The 17237-nt window shown below is 50.0% G+C and overlaps 1 protein-coding gene across 1 annotated transcript in view; it reads right to left on the minus strand.

Annotated features, from left to right (window-relative positions):
- The window catches only part of SEMA6B (semaphorin 6B), a 163364-nt gene that overhangs the window by 26099 nt on the left and 120028 nt on the right, over positions 1 to 17237 (minus strand). Inside the window, exons 2-8 of the mRNA XM_048496503.1 lie at positions 13133 to 13265; positions 11677 to 11803; positions 10878 to 10891; positions 7336 to 7461; positions 6270 to 6404; positions 4161 to 4377; positions 1902 to 2034 (exon numbers count right to left, since the gene is read on the minus strand). Coding sequence (XP_048352460.1) covers positions 1902 to 2034; positions 4161 to 4377; positions 6270 to 6404; positions 7336 to 7461; positions 10878 to 10891; positions 11677 to 11803; positions 13133 to 13238 — 858 coding nt within the window. The 5' untranslated portion in view covers positions 13239 to 13265. The remainder of the gene's footprint in view (positions 1 to 1901; positions 2035 to 4160; positions 4378 to 6269; positions 6405 to 7335; positions 7462 to 10877; positions 10892 to 11676; positions 11804 to 13132; positions 13266 to 17237) is intronic.

Consider the following 17237-nt stretch of genomic DNA (forward strand, 5'->3'; position numbering starts at 1 on the left):
TTGTTCGCAGATCCCTGCAGACTGCTGATGGTTTTTAAATTGGCAACGCAAGACTGCCGACTCAGAATCTCTGAACAGCTCTGCCGTGACTCATCGGAACTCGGAGCTGCTCTCTTGCGCAAAATGTCAGAAGCCGCCGGTGATCGGTCTGACTGAGGTCCGAGCCCCACTTTCTCCTCCAGTTTTATGTCAAAAGAACACCCCAAGAGATATGCCCCAAGGGTGTGTCACTGGTACCTAGCTTCGCACAAGGTGTGTGGGTGCTGGACTATGCAAGGCTTTATAGGTAGCATCTTAAATTAAACCTAAAAGAACAGCACACAGCCAATCGAAGATCCTCTGAAGATGCCAGCCACAGATGCAGGTGAAATGTCAGAAGAAAATGCTACTGGAACACGGCCCTACAACCTGGAAAACCCACCACACCCTTCCACACTTTTGCTTGCTCACAACATGTTGGTCCGTTTGTTCTGCCACACGCCTGTGCTAGCAGCTATGGGCCAGGAGGGGGTGCTGCAGCTTTCTCAGTTTGGAGGACAATTGCAAGCCAAATCTGGGTCTGCTCCAGGGAAGCCTTCGGTCTCAGCCTCGCGCCATGTCGGGCGACCTTGTCCCCAGCTTTTCACCCACTGCAGCAGCTGCCCCCTTTCTGCTGAAACTCACATGGGAGCAGTCACCTTCCTTATGTGTCACCCACACCAAGGGTGTTTGCACACGTTCGCTCTCTTCGGGTCAAGCAGACATTACCTTTGGGCCACATTCTCAACTGTGTATGTCTTCCCCCCCTTTCAGATCTTACTGCGCTACAGATCAGAGAAGCCGCACCGTTTCCAGGAGCGGAGAAAGCAGTGCCCGCCTGCGCATGGAAAGTGGAGCATGCCAATGTGTGTCAACAGCCAGTCAGAAGCGTTGTACCCACTTCCTAAAAACACTGGAAGGTGCCGAAGAAAAAGATGTCCACTCATGCTAATGGCAGGCTCATGTGGGCACCACGCTAGCCCCCTGGCTGGGCTAGGAAATGGAAGACGTAGGGCTGAATCCCCTTCTGACGTGGAAGCTTGCTGGGGGATCGTGGGCCTGTCTCTCAGCCTAGCCTACTTCACAGGGCTGTTGTGAGGAGAAAATGGAGCACTGAAAGACGTATGCTGCTTTAAGTCCCCATTGAGGAGAAAGGAAGGGGGGCATAAATGAAGTAACTAAAAATAAAAATGTCAATAGACAAAGGTTAAAAGCAATTTCGAAATAGTACCGCCTGTCCCGAATTCCTCTGTTTATTTACTCAATGAGGAGAAAGTTAGCTGCAGCCTTTACGCGGCTCTGAAGCACTTCCTCTCTTCCACCCATTCAAGCCTAGAACTGGGCATGAAAAACAGACTCCCGACCAGCCCAGGAGGACAATTACCACAGCTAAGAACCGCCTTGGGCATTTCTGGGGGAAATGTGCATTAGTCTCTAAACACTAATGAAAAAAAAATCCATTTGTTATTTTCATTGGGATAATGAAAAGAAATAGCCATGTGAATGAACAAATGCCATTAGTTGCTCTATATTGTGCCGCTGCTTGCTTTAAAATAAAACTGGAACATTTTCTCTCATCTCTAATTTTCAAGGAAGGATTGGCGATTAAAGGTGGGCTTATCTCGCTACTATAGTGGGAGGCTTCCCGTCCTTGGTCAGCCATTCTCCTTCACCCCCCGCTTAGGAAGGCCTCGACTGGGGAAAACCTCTAGAACCGTTCTCATGGTGTTGTGCCAACACAGAACATCACTCCTGGTGCAAAACCGGAAGTGGCATCGTGGTGCTGGCCCTGATCTATCTTATGTTCTATGAGGCAAACGTTGCTACCAAACATTTGGGGCAAGCGTTGCTACCAGAGGATTTTTCTAATACAATGACATCACTTCCGGTTTTGTACTGGAAGTGGCGTCAGAGGTTGGTGCGACATTGAGGAGACTGTCTTCCAAACACGCACACACAATTTCTCCAGCGGGATCCATTAAAAGGGGGGTTCTGTTGTGGAAACCGTTGACCATGCTAAAAAAAGGAAGCAAAGAAGCTGTAGAGCCAAGAATGTCTTGTCGGTTGGCTTTCACAGTCGATATCTCAACTGTTCTGGTGGTTTTTTTGTTGTATCGCTGGGTCTGGTGGATCCACCAGACCACGGCCACACAGCCCAGAAAACCCGCCAGAACCAGAGCCAGGAATGTTCGCATTCGAAACCAAGGGAAACACAAACCAACCCCTCGGCTGAACAGTGCACATGGAGGCTGTTTTGAAAATAAGACTATGAAAACAAAATTGTATATATTCAAAATCTTGGGGTTTTGAAGGTTGGACACCTCGCCACACTGGCGTTCCTGCCTATGTCCCCGGGCACCCCCCATTTGGTCACATGGGGGGGCACCAACATTTCAGGGTCGTTTGTGCGTTTTTAAATTTTTAAATGTTTTTTCACAAGGTGGCTCCAAGAGGTTTTGAGTAATAGCATCCAAGCTTGGTGAGCTTTGCTTCTGGAGTAGGGGGGGAGGGAGTTGAGAGAGTTCTGAGAGAACTGAGCCCCAGCCTGCGCCTACTCATGTGCAGGGAGCTGGGAAATAAATGAAGCCTTTGGGGCCCATAAAATTGAACCCCAAGAAGCCAAGCTTGCCCCAAACCTGGATGCTATTAATAATAGGAGGTAGTCTCCCTGAGCCACCCTGGAAAGTCTGGTGCCTCTATTCTTCAAAAAAAAATGTGCAGCCTGCCCACACATTCCTTCAGAAATTCCCCATTGGCCACAATGGTGCAAAGTCACTGCAAAACAAAGAATCCTAAGTAAATTTCTTTGGGGTAAATTGAAGCGGTGTATTTTAAGTTGAGTGACACCAAATTTTCAGGGTATCATCTGTTAACTATTCTTTGATGTCATCCTAAGCCAGGAAGAGAAGTTCAGGGGACCAAAGTTATGGTCCCTCAAACGGATAGCCCCCATCTCAGCTTAGCCCTACTGAAAACAATGGGATGGGGGGCACCCCTTGGGGTCCATAACTTTGCTACCCCTGAACCAAACATCACCAAATTTGGGTGGTATCATCAGGACAGTCTCTGGATAGTACCCTGAAATTTTGGAGCCGCTAGCCTTAAAAATGCACCCCCCTGCAGGCCAAAAAAACACCAAAAAAAATACCCCCCCCCCAACTCCAAATACCTTTGCATCAAGATACTTGTTCATATTTAAGTAGTGGGACATAATTGGACAATTTTTGTCCTGAATGTGCCCAAATTTGCCCAGGTTCCAGCCGAATCTGCTATTTGTTTCATCTGAATCTCCAACCCTCAAAAGTGATGTTGCTTCTAGGGAGTGGGGGAGAATCCACCCCAAACATCACTTTCAATTTGTTTTGAGGACCCCTAGATTTCTCCCTTTAAGGTAGATTTAAAAGAAGAATCTGAGCTCCCTAGTTTAAACACCACTGAAAGTGATGCTACTTGGGGGTGGATTCCACTGGAGGTGTTTTGTGAGAGATGATGCTGACATTTGTTTGGCAAATGTTTTATTAGGGGTGACGGTGAGAGATTTACATGTTTAATACCCACTTGCACTGGCTTTGAAGTTGTTTTCTCAGGCTAACAACCTACCTCTATAGGGTTAAGGCATGATTAGGGAAATTAGGAAAAGAGCGGTGGGGAGAGAGCCATGTATACCTTTGGATGGGGAGTGGAGGTGTTTTGTGAGCTGGTACAAAAATCACTTGTTTGTCATGGTGGGGAGGTGGCCGCCCATACTGGCAGGGGGCTTCAAACCTCAGGCTCTTTTGTCCCCGGCTTCAGTTTGTTTGTAGGTGACTCCTGCACCTCGGCCAGGATGACCCCCCAGAGCTGCCAGCTCTGGACTAGGAAGCTCCTGGGAATTTTGGGGGCGAAGTCTGGGGGGGGGGGAGTTTGGGGAGGCAGAGACCTCAGCTGGGCAGAATGCCGTGGACTCCCCCTCCCAAAGCAGCCATTTTCTCCAGGGGGCCCGATCGCTGTCGTCTGGAGATCCATTGCAATTCCAGGCCCCAACTGGAAGCTGGCAACCCTCCCAGGTGTGAGGGGCGTCTGCTTCCAGGTGGGTCCTGGAATTACAGCTCCTCTCCACAGGGGCGTCGTTGAGTAAAACAGCACCTGCACTGCCCCCTCACTCGCACTGGGCGCCTTGCCCACGAATCCGGAGATGGGCCTGCTGCCCTTGGTGGGAGTGTGGAGCGGCGCGGAGTCCTGCAGTGATGCCTGCTACTAGTTCAGCTCCACGAGGAGTTTGGGGGTGAGACAAGCCCCACTGGCTGGCATTCAGCTGCGCCTCTGCCCTGAACTCCATGGGGAGCTCGGGGGCACAGTTGTGACGGGGGAGCGACGGCCCTACAATGAGCCCCCCCACATGACTCCAGGAAGGGGTGCCTGAGGCTCTAGCCCAGTGGTGGCGAACCTTTGGCACTCCAGATGTTATGGACTACAATTCCCACCAGCCCCTTCCAGCATGGCCAGTTGGCTGATGGGAATTGTAGTCCATAACATCTGGAGTGCCAAAGGTTCGCCACCACGGCTCTAGCCCCCCTGTGCTCCCTCATCATGCCACTGCATCTCTAGACTACAAAGATCAGTTCCCCGGGATAAAATTGATTATTTGGAGGGTGGGGGGCATTTTTATATTCCACTGAGGTCCCTGTTCATCCCCAAATCTCCAAGGTTTCCCAACCTGTATCTGGCAACCCTACCCCTTCCATCCCCTGTCAGTGGCCACAGGAGACTTGGCAACCCAACCAGGCAGCCACGTTTTCACTGTTCCCAAAAACCCCTACAAGGGAAGTCCCAAACAGCCCTTCTGCTGAGACAGCCAAAGCTGCAGGCCCAAAGAACTCCAACAGTCTGTTTACAAATGGCAGGGCCCGCTTCATTACCCTGACATCCCATGCGTGCAGCCGGGAGTTTAAAAGTCCCATTAAAGACATAAATAGATAAAAATTATATACCCGGAATGAGATTTATGATGTTCACAGCCTAAATGGGGAGGGGAAGAGAAAGAGGAGAAGATGGAGGAGAATCCATACGTATGCCGGAGGAAAACCCAAGGAAATTCCCTCTGGAAGGGAATCCCTTTCCTGCTCCATCAAGGGGAAAAAACCGGAGCGGCAGAAACCTCCTTATGCTGGGAATCCTTCAAGGCATTTTGACGGCATTATCTTCCCTCACTTCCCCTGCTCAGAAGCACTGAGCCAATAGCAATGTGTTAATTTTAAGAGGAAAACCTCGAGGGTGGCTCGTTGGGAAGAATAAAGCATGGGGCATGGGGCAGCCCAATTTGGAAGGGGGGGGGGCAGCAAATGTTGCTGGTAGGTCTTGGGGGCCGAGCCTGCAGAGATACAGGAAGGATGTAATGCCAAGAAGGGCTACCAGCTCCAGGTTGGGAAATACCTGGGGATTTTGGAGGTGGGGCACGGAGAGGCCTGGCTTGGGGGTGGAAGGACCTCAGCTGGGTATAACGGCCTGGAGACCACGCTCCAAAGCAGCTGTTTTCTCCAGGAGACTTGATCTGGGCCCCTAGAGATGGGCTGTAATAGTGGGAGATCTCCTGGTGCCATCTGGAGATTGGCAACCTTAGGTTTGGAGAGGGTGACACTCAGTAGTGGGATTCCAGCTGGTTCAGGAGGACCTGTGCGAACTGGCTGAATCCCATCCCTGGTTACAGCGACACAAGAGTCTGCAGCCGCTTTTTCCCGGGCCCCGACCTCTGCAGTCTGGAGATCAGATGAAATTCTGGGAGATCTCCAGGATCCAGCGGTAGGTTGGCAACTCCAGTCGCTGGATATGACCATTCCCGAGAGGCACCAGCTTTTATCCGCAGGAACAGAATGAATCAGAAAACACCTGAAATACTGGCAAAAAATTTGTTTCCAGCGGAAGCATCTGTGAGTCAGAGCTCGCGTCAATGCATCTGATGAACTCCCCAAAGCTGCTGCCGGAATAAAAAATCTGGTAAGGCCTCGAAGCAATTGGACTTCTGTTTTGTTTTGCATCCGGATGTGGCCGGAGATATCAAGGAGGAGACAGAAGCCTCCCGCGAAAGATGCGGCAAGGCCCTAGTCCTCAAATAGAACTGTCTGCCAGCTATCTGGGGAGGGAACGATGCGATCCTTCCAGGCATTAGCCAAGAAGGTCTGCTTGGAGTATGCTTATATTTATCACCGGGAGGTGGGGGCTCCGTGGCGTCCCCCCCCCCGCGCAACCTGGCCTCCGTTGCTAATTTTTCTCACTTTCCTTTAGCTCTTCTAGCTGCCGGGTGCTGGCCATGGTGACGGTGAAGCTCAGCCAAGTGCCGCATTCGCTTCTGCCAGGGATTCGGGCTACTGCTAGAGACACAAGGATGCCTTTGCCTTTAGAAACGATAACTGTCAGGCAGGGGAGTGGGAAAACGCGGGCAGAATCCCCCTGCACAGGGCACACCTCCCTCCCTGGGGAGAGCCACAGGACCGCCCAAATTAGGAAGCCCATAATTTCCTTTCTTAAAATGGTCCAACCGGCTTGCGGAACTCTTGGCCACTGGACACAATCATGGCTGCTAGTAAGGGACTTGCATTCCTGGAGGAGAGATCCACTGATAACTATTGTGATAAAGCCTCCCTATTCAAAGGCAGCATTTCTGAACATCAGCACTGTAGCAAGGACTCAGCTTCTGTGCCCTGCCTGGAGATCTTCTGAGCATTTGGATGGCCACTGGGTATGGCTGGATGTGGTACAACATGGATCGCTCGTCTGATCCACCACGGCTGCTCTCACATTCTTAGATAAATCAGCATTTTCGGAGGTGGGGGGGAATTGTGCGGAGCTGTCTTCTGGGGATCACTGGCCTCGGTGCAGTCTTTCATTTCAACTAGTGTTCTGTGTCCAGTTCCTGTTGTAAATGACACGGCCCAGACCTGATATGATAAGCTTCTGATCATGTGCAAAGCGCCTTTCGCTCACAACCAGAGATCCCAGAAATGGGAATGGAGAAAAACAGTGTCAGGGAGGAAAGAAGGCCTCTGGCTGGTCATCTTAGAAATTAAAACTTTATTATTGGTGATGGGCAAAGTATTCAGTCCAAAACTATGTGCAATTTTGAGAACACCCCCCCTTGAAGACTCAAAAAACACTCGGAATGCTGCCTTGAGGGTGTTTGCAAAATCAACGGGCACAGGTGCCCAGAAAGACGCAATGGCTCCTGTTCCCCTCAGCACCATGAGCCACAAACCCCAGGGCCTCATTACAAGGTGCGCAACAGGAGCTGGGTCGGGGGCGGGGTCCTGTTGTGTAGTCACAGGTGTGATGGGCGGGGCTCACCTTCAAAAGCACTGTGGGATCTGATTCTGTTTTGGAGCATGGTGTGGCCGGAGCTCCCACATTCCCCCGGCGACATTTTCTTGAGTGCAAAGAGCTGTGGGCAGTCTGCTTGTCCCACCGCCCACGCTTCAGAGCAGCAGGGGGCCCCTGGAATTGCATTTTATCTCCAAACTACAGAGATCCATTCCCCTGAGAAAACAGATGCTTTGGAAGGTGAACTTTACGGCCCGCTTGTAGCCCACTCTGGGGCCCTTGTCCTCCCAAGACCCCACCCCAAAATCTCTAGGAGTTTCCCAACCTGGATCTGGCAGCCCCTACCTCACCGTGCTTTTTACGGTGAGTCCCCTATCACACGTGTGACTACATGTCGGATTGGAGAATCCCCGACACAACACGCATCACACATCTTGTGTCACGAGGACCTCGTTTTTCCAAAAAGAGAAACTTGCTGCAGAGTTGGTGCAATCAGTGGCTAAGAAGGCCAGACTGAGGTTATGGAATGGTTCTTCCAGATGCTGGACTATACTCAGCCCTGCCAGCATGGCCAATTGGCCATGCTGGCAGGGGCTGATGGGAATTGTAGTCCATAACATCTGGAGTGCCAAAGGTTCGCCACCACTGGACTAGGGCCTGAGTTCGAATTCCCTACTTGACCATGGAAGCCTGTCAGGTGACCTTGGGCCCGTCACAGTTTCTTAGCCTGAACTACTCTCTGAAGGTGGTTGTTGTGAGGATTAAGTGAAGGGGGGAGGGGAGGGGCAATGTAAAAAGCCACTTTGAGTCCTACCAGAGAAAACAGTGGGAAAACATTTTTAAAAAATTGTTTGAACAGAGAACATAAGAACATAAGAACATAAGAACAAGCCAGCTGGATCAGACCAGAGTCCATCTAGTCCAGCTCTCTGCTACTCGCAGTGGCCCACCAGGTGCCTTTGGGAGCTCACGTGCAGGATGTGAAAGCAAACACCCTCATGCAGTTGTTCTCGAATCACCTGGTCTGTTAAGGCCTCTTGCAACCCTCAGATCAAAAAAGGATCAAGATTGGTAGCCATAGATCGACTTCTCCTCCATAAATCTGTCCAAGCCCCTTTTAAAGCTATCCAGGTTAGTGGCCATCACCACCTCCTGTGGCAGCATATTCCAAACACCAATCACAGGTTGTGTGAAGAAGTGTTTCCTTTTATTAGTCCTAATTCTTCCCCCCAGCATTTTCAATGAATGCCCCCTGGTTCTAGTATTGTGAGAAAGAGAAAAATTTCTCTCTGTCCACATTTTCTACCCCATGCATAATTTTGTAGACTTCTAACAGATCCCCCCCCTCAGGCCCTTCCTCTCCAAACTAAAGAGTACCAAACGCTGCAGCCTCTCCTCATAAGGAAGGTGCTCCAGTCCCTCAATCATCCTCGTTGCCCTTCTCTGCACTTTTTCTATCTCTTCAATAAGACCCAGCTGAGCTGTGTGTTACCCATAAACTGCTCCTTTTCAATCTTCCCCACTGATTTTTTTTTGTCAGATTGATAGGAATCATAATTATTGCAGCCTCCCAAACTGAATCAGAAGGCCAGGTAAACTACAGTTCCCATCCTCCCGAGCAACCCAGTTAATGCTGAGCATGCTCCAACAGCAGCTACCAAACACCTGCCTGCATGTGGATGAAAGCCACGAAAGGTGCGGCCACACTCAAAAACCCTGTTTGTTAGCTGCGAACAGACCAGTCATTCAGTCGTATGGAGAGCTGGAGAGAAAATGGGAAATCCAAGAAGGCGGGGGCCGCCATCTTGGAGTTGGGAAATTCTTGAAAATTTTGGGACAGATTCTGGGGAGGGCAGAGTTTGGGAAGAAAGAGACATCATGTCATAGAGTCTGCCCTCTGAACCTAAGAGAATTGATCTGCTGGAACTCAGGGAGAACTCCAGACTCTAAAGCAGGCCCATTTTCAAGTTAAGGAACCACAGCATCACGATTCATGAACGCTTATTAACTACTAGCGGGGCCTGGCCACACGTTGCTGTGGCAATCGTCCTTCTCATCACAGTCCTGCAGAACTCCACACACAGATGTCCATGGTGGTCCACCGATCCTATATAGCCTTTTGGGGTGGCCTTCAAATGGAACTCCTCTCTTCCCTTTCTCAATTCACATTGTTATATATGGTGCTGTCTTTAGTTTTTTTAGTATAAGGTGCAACCCCTTCCCATTCCACAACAGAACTGTCCAGGAGCGCAATCCCCGCTGTCCATGAGGCTGGTTGACACACACAGTCCTGGCTTGGGTAAGGCAGAACTGGGGCAAGGAGGCTATCCCAGTCAGGCAGCAGAGGCAGGGTGGTGAGGCGCTCGGATCGAGGCCAGCTCTCTGGGTTCTTAAAGGGCCATATGCAAAAGAAGCGGAGCCGGTAGTGTTGGTTCTACTTCCCCACCCCGTGGGATTTTCTTAGAAGAAAAGTGAGAAAACCAGCCTACCTTTCGTAAAAGAGAGCTGTGGTGAATTATGGGGTGAGGAAGTGGGTATGGGTGGGTTGGACTTGGAGGGAGGGCAGAGTGAGGTGTGTGAGGATGAGCTGATGTATCAGCGGTAGCAGGGTGAGGCACAGAGAGTGAAAAGTTATCTGCATGTGTGTGGGGGGGAACCCCACCTGACGCCCTACACACGGCAAAGCGTGTATGTGTTTCACTTCCACTCGTATTACCTAGCAGTATTACCTATTTACTGTTTTCACTGCTCATCTCTGCCCATCTGCAGGAACATCCTAAGCCCTCATCCCAAGCCCTCAGGCCACAGACAGACAGGCTGCACGGACATTCTAAGGATGACAGTTAAACACAGCCAGCTTCATGGTTCAAGCGCGCCAGGGGAAAAGACGTTTTACCTGGCTCAGGTATGGACTTTCAGTGATTTGAAGGTCTGATTACCTGCCCAGAACAGGGAGGAACATCATGTGAAAATTTGGGGGTGATCCGTTCAGCCGTTTCGGCGTTAGGGTGTGACTAACAAAGTCACTGTTAGCTTTTTATATATATATAGATTTCTAGAACTGATATTTATTTACAGACTTGTGTCGTTTTTTGGACCAGCAGAGATTGGTGCAGTATTTTGTGAAATCCCGAGCTTCACCGCTTGATTTGCAATGAAGAATTCCAAGGTGTTTGGAAGCTCGAATGCTACACCACCATGCGGCAGGTTTGTCAACCGTCTTTTTCTAGAGAAATTCTGCAGCTGCGTGATCTGTGGACATGTATCAGGTCTTCTTTACACAAAAATATTTTTCTTTCTTTACACAAAAATACTGATTGCTATCTGAACTGAATGTGGAGTCTGAGCATCTAAACTTTGGGATTCATGTGAAAAAAACCCACAATTTTGGCCACCTATTTAGACATTTCTGGCCTGTTTTTGGATTATCTGGATTTAGCACAGCAATTCGTCATGGGATTGGTGTTCATTTGTAAAAGTTTTGTATAATGCCCTATTTATTGACCCAACGGGTCAGTTCAAGCTGGCAATTTGGACCTCCTTTCCCCTTCCTGCTGGCTGCCACTTGCACTGAAGATCCTCTCTGAGGGTCACCCACAAAGCAAATTGCAGAGGTTGAAGTGAGAAGAAGGAAGCAAGAAAAACAGAAGGAAGAAGAACCGAGTTGTCCTCTCCGGGCTGCAGCCTCCCAATGTGTCCTTTCCTCAAATAAACCGGCCTGCAGAACATTTGCAAGCATGTCCTAACCGCCCTACCTCTGCCAAGTGGCCCTGTGTGAGGTGACAACACTGCAAATCCAATACAGTACCAGGGACGCCTCCACAGTCAAAGGCAATATCCCCCCAACATTGGCAAAGTTGGCATTCCATTTTGAGAAGTTTCTTAGAAGGATGTTAGTAGGAATCATAGGACTTTTTTACACTTCCAGATAAGTTAGAGATCTACTTCCCATCAGCTCTTCGCCAGTACGTGGCCACCTGGCTGCGCTGGAAGGCCTGATGGGAATTGTAGTCCATAACATCTGGAGTGCCAAAGGTTCGCCACCACTGCTATAGAACAGCGGGTCCTTTTCACTCACATATCCCTTGGCAACCCATTTCCCTAAAACTGCAACCCCTGTATTAGCAAACCCACGACATAATTGTTTTTACGTAACACTCTGGCACGCGCTGCAGGTTGGTCACCATTTCTATAGAAGACAGGAAGTTGGATTAGATTGACCGTAGGATGGTCATTAAAATACTAATGTTCTATTCAATAAATGATTCTATCCCCAGCCCTTTTCGCACACAGTTTCTGAGAGGTGAGATATTTTTCTGCCAGAGATTAATAAAGGCAACGAGAAAAGTGGGATCCGTCTCATGTTACCTGTCCCCGATGTAGAGGGTCCTGTTGATTGTCACCATCCGCTGGATGCTGAGCCGCTCCGCCCCGCCCTCTTGGCTGGAGTACCGGCCCACCCCGTTTCCCACAAAGACCGAATATTGCTTCACAGCTGTGGGAAGAAAAGGAAAGATGGCGGGTAGTTCTGAGCGTTTCTCAAGTGGGTCCTGGGTGGGTTATTGGAATCGGTCTGGCTCGGGTGTACGATCAGGCCGAACATCAGGGCTGGACGGAGAGATCCTGTTCAGATCTCTGCTAGCCTACCTTACAGGCCTGTGGTTACAATACCATGGGGGAGACTACATGGCCTTAAAAGAAAGATGACAGGACAGTGTAGCAGGTTCACAATGTAAGGAATGAACTCCCAACCGTACTAGTGGGGAAGTCTGAGTGGCATCAGGAAAGCGGAGATGAAGAAAGATGCATGAACATATAAGGTTGCCTTAACCCAGCAATGGCGAACCTATGGCACAGGTGCCAGAGGTGGCACTCAGAGCCCTCTCTGTGGGCACGCGTGCACAGAGTTCATCATGTGATAATAGTGCAATTATTTCAGGGAGATTATTAGAATTAAACCTAAGACCTAGTTTTGGGGAAGCAGTGCAGGTAACCCTGTTAAGCTCTGTTAAACCCTACTGATTTTCATGGGAAGAACTAAAGCATGATCCTTTACCTGGGAGTAAACTCGGCCGCTGGCAATGGGGTTTGCTTCTGAGTAAACCCTCCTAGGGTCGTGATTCACCCATTTGAAGCGTTGCACAGTTGCTTCAAAGCAAAGCCACAACTACCACCAACCTTACTCCCAAGTAACGTGCGCCTTGGAGCCAGCCGTTGTTTCTATGCTAAAACCTCAGTATTCAGGTTAAATTGCCATGTTGGCACTTTGCCATAAATAAGTGGGTTTGGGGTTGCAGTTTGGGCACTCGGCCTCGAAAAGGTTCGCCGTCACTGCCTTAACCTGCACCAAACCATCACTCCATCAAAGTCAGTCTTGCTGCTCGAACCAGCAACTGCTCTCCAGGCCTTTCACACCATCTCCTAGTTAATCTTTTCAACTGGAGATGCCTGGGACTGAGCCTGGGACCTTCTCCATGCAAAACGGATGTCCCACCACGAACCCTCGGCTCCTCCCCCCCCCCCACACCATCCCCTACAACTAGAGTCATCTTGGACTGAAAAAGAACAAGGATGCTTTGAGTTTTCTGGGTTGTATGGCCGTGTCCCAGTAGTATTTTCTCCTGACATTTCACCTGCATCTGCAGAAGAAAATACTACTGGAACACGGCCATACAACCCAGAAAACCCACAGCATCCTAGTGATTCCGGCTGTGAAAGCCTTCGACAACACAGTGAAAAAGAACAACTCGGCTGCTTTCCCCAAAGTGCTGCTTTTCTCCATTGTCAATTCCCGCCCCACGTCCCCCAATCTCCAAGTACTTACATTCATCAAGGGCCACGCTGATGGGGCCGGGCTCTTTGGGGAACAAGGCCTGGGTCATCCCCTCCAGCAGCAATAGCAGGACGAGCGGGATACACGGCGGGGTCATGATCTCCACGGAGAAGGCCTGTCACACCTATGGGGGTCAAGTCAAAAGGTTGAGAATTAAGACTCCATTTTCCCCGAGTGAGTTATTTTAGTGCATGGCAGTTGCTGGGGAGCCCCCTGTGAATGCCCCTTGCCTTCAACATGAGTCAGCCCACCATTTTTCTACCACCATTCCTCCATGGAAGGTGCACAGAGTTACGCCTGGGACATCCACACGGGAACCGAGGGAGTGGTTCTCTGGAGAAGACTCTGGCACCTTGGGGGTCTCTTCCCACTCTATGGTTCTATGATTTCAGACTTCTCACCTGACCTGAAATCCCTGTTTCTATTTCTGTGGTAACTCAAACCTGCAATTCTTTGGGGCGAATTTTCAGTCGCCTCGCAGGGTCTCCCCCTTGCGAAATGCACACCTTTTCCAGCTTCAATAGATCAGAGTAATAGGTATATGGAGAAATGACTTACTGTGCATACATGTAAATACAACAGTGTAAGAGCCAACAGCCTGAGATATGTATGAGTCTACAAAGACGAGAACAACAGGCAGCGATCGAAAACTCAGCAAGGGCTTGGATCCAAATTATAGTTTCCACAGATGGAAGGATTCCTGCGTACAGAAGCTCGGATTCCCTGCCTCTCTACAGTGGCTGCAGTCCAAAATACCCCCACCCCCAAAATGCTGCTCCTTGGGGGCGAGAGACCCCCAGGAACAGCTTGGTGGAGTATCAGTGGTCTGCTGTGGTGGGACAGGGAAACCGGCTAAAATCACACCCACCCACACCCACCCATTGGCAGAAATCCTAGGTAGGATCAGTCCCATGCAACAGAACTGGGAACATTTGCTTTTGAGTTCTTATCTGCAGCTCATCCCAGTGAAGCCTGCGTGATCTCCATGGAAGGGGCAGGAAATCTCAGAACAACAATGAACGTGGCTTCCTGATTTCGAGAAGATATTGGCCTCCTCCCCAAGCAAAATCTGCACATTGGGGAGCATTCATTTTTCTCTGCAAGTACTCCCTAGATGACCAGGTTTTGCACAAATGGAGGAAAACAGAAGTCACTAGGAGGTCGCGCGCACTCACACACACACACACACACACACACACACACACACACACACACACACACACACACACACACACACACACACACACACACACACACACACACACACACACACACACAGAGGCATAAAGGAAAATTGGAAATGCTCCAGTGTCAAGGATGTCCATGAAACACCTGTTCTGCACCATCATGTGCGGATACAATGGGGGTTGGGCTCAGGTTTCCTGCTGACAAGAGGGGGCCGATGAGAAAATTCTCCTTCTCCCCCCCACCTCTTCCACACACCCCAGTTGTTGAGAGACAAAAAGTCGGCCAACTGTCCCTTAGGTTACAAGGAATGCCTTTTCAAAATGCCCCAAGCTCCTGGCCCATAAAATCCCTCGAGAGAGAATCAGCGAGCGGATCTCCCTCGGAGTTGCACCGGGTAGGCACTTCTTAGATACTTCTCACCAAAGGAAGGTTTAGGGATGGAAAAGCGTCAAGAATAGTCCCGTGATAAGGCGACATGATTCTCTCTCATGCTCCCGAAAGATAAGACATTGTTATCCGATGCAATCAGAGGTTGAGAACAGACAGACAGATGATGTTTATCACACAGACTTAATCAGTGTACGGAATCCATTGCCATAACGCGTTGTGCATGATGTTCAGTGCACGTGGTTTGTTTCCCACATCACGCACAATGGTACTCAATTCTCAGATCACTTGGGCAGATGTGATCCAAAGGAGCTTAGTACCCTTGATGTCCAATAGATCACAAGCCCGAGATCTCAGCAAGCACGAACAACGATCTCTGTGATATCTCTAAAGACAACATCTCTGTATCTCTACAAGCTAGTGGGCAAAATGGGACATTTTGGCACATTCCTCGAATATTTGTTTTGGTGCATGGATGCTCCAAGGCCTGTTTGCCACAAATCTGGCAGTCCTGCCACAGTGCCGTCTCTCTCTCTTGCTCCTCCACTGGATCCCTCCCTACTCTTCTGCTGGGCGAACTTCCACCTTGCGGCCCCGTTTAAAGTATGAAGGGCTAATGCAAAGTATCCACCCACTGGCTTCTTATGCAGAAACCATCTGAGCTCCAGGGCTGACAGGTGCACTGAAGGGCATCCAGCTGCGGTGATGTGAGTGCAGGAGATGTGAAGTCTAGGCTACCAGGAAAAGGTGAGCCCCGAAAGGGCTGCCAGCATTGAGGGGTCTGCCTTCGGGGCAGAAGGGGCAGCAAGTGTCCAGAAAGTGACAATGAGGATCAACCACAGACACTCATTTCATATTTGGCAGTGTTGAGAGTTCAAAAAGCAATGGTGGGCCGAAGTAATGCTCCCCACCACCCCGCTCCTCCACATAGAGCCCGCTGGGTGATCTTGGGCCAGTCACAGTTCTCTTGGAACTCTCTCAGCCCCACCTACCTCACAAAGTGTCTGTTGTGAGGACAGGAAGGGAAAGGAGTTAGTAAGCCCCTTTGAGTCTCCTTACAGTTGAGAAAGTGTGGTACAAATCCAAACTCTTTATCTTCTTCAAAGAGATGCCCAAGGCGGCTACCTAAGTCGTTGGGCCAGGAGTCCAACCTTGTGTTTGGCTAGATATCCAGGAACTGACTGACCTCTTGCTCAGTTGGTTGGCTAAAGAACCTGCTCATTGCTCAACCAGGTACCTGTCTGACCTTTGAACCCAGAATGCCAGAAGAATGCTGTTAGGACATTTCCCCTCAGTGAGAATAGGACGCTTCACCCAGGCAGTATGAAGCTAACATGCTGGGACGGGGACAACATGCCCTGCGGGCCCTGTTAAGTTACATGGGGGTGGAAAATCAGCCCCCGAATCCCTCCCCCCCCTTCTCTGCCTCAGCTTCCCTCAAGACCACAGGCCATTCCTTCACGACAGATGCTGAAGGAGCGGCTTTAGCTGGGTTGCTGCAGGGCTTCCTCTGTCTGCCCGGCCCTACCAGGGCACAGCAGAGGTCTCTAGCTGGCACCGGGCTTGGGACTCCCCCACCAGGTTCCTCCGGCCAGGCTGGGCCTCGGACCGCCTCCCCTGCAGGTCCTGGGTGTAAGTGGGGGCTCAGGGGAGTGTAGCTACCACAGGGTGTGGGGGGGCATGGGGGTGGGGGACGTGGGGACGCCATTTTGCCCCGGGAGCCATTTCCCCCCACTACGCCTCTGTCACCAGGTATCTGTAAATACACCCAGTTCCATTTCTGTTCTTGGCTTGCTGGAAGGCGACCTTCCAGGAGGACCTTTTGTTTCTCCCTCCTCTTTCCATTCACAGGCGGGGGCTTTAATGCTCAATCTCACAACTAGACCGAGTTCTCAGCATGCACCTTCCGAAATAAATTAACAGGTCTATTTAAACAAAAGAGAGCAATAGCTATGCCCTCATCCTTCCGTTGCCGAGAAGAAGTGTTATCAACCCTAATTCTCACCTTTAGCTGGCAGGGAACGTGGGGTGATAATGTCAGAATTGTGTTTATGCACACAAGCAAGAGGACAGGCAGGAAGACACAGGAGAGGAGATAACAGAGTCGGCACATTAGAAAGTCTTAACTCCAAGGTACCAATTGGCACGTTTTAATTTCTTGTTCATGGTGGTCCCGATCTGTGGATTTCTTTCACACCACGGCAAACGTCGTTTGGGTGCAACTGATGCACATGTGGGGGCCGAGTGTGACGGAAACCACAGAATCAGGTATCTTTTAATATCGACACAAGCAATGGACAGTTTCAGTTTTTCTGAGCAGGAAAAACGTTTCCAAAAGAAATATTTTCTAATAATTTTGGTGATCAGAGTCTGGGACCTGAGTTCAAATTTTCCTTCACAGCAGGGCCTGGGAGAGCCAGCTTTAAATCCCCATTTTGCTGTGGTGAAAAAAGGACCAGTCACGCACTTTCAGCCTAACCTGCCTGACAGAGTTGTTGTGTAGGAGGAGAGGAGACTAATG

This window comes from Sphaerodactylus townsendi, linkage group LG05 (assembly GCF_021028975.2).
Source record: "Sphaerodactylus townsendi isolate TG3544 linkage group LG05, MPM_Stown_v2.3, whole genome shotgun sequence".
Classification (NCBI taxonomy): Eukaryota; Metazoa; Chordata; class Lepidosauria; order Squamata; family Sphaerodactylidae; genus Sphaerodactylus; species Sphaerodactylus townsendi.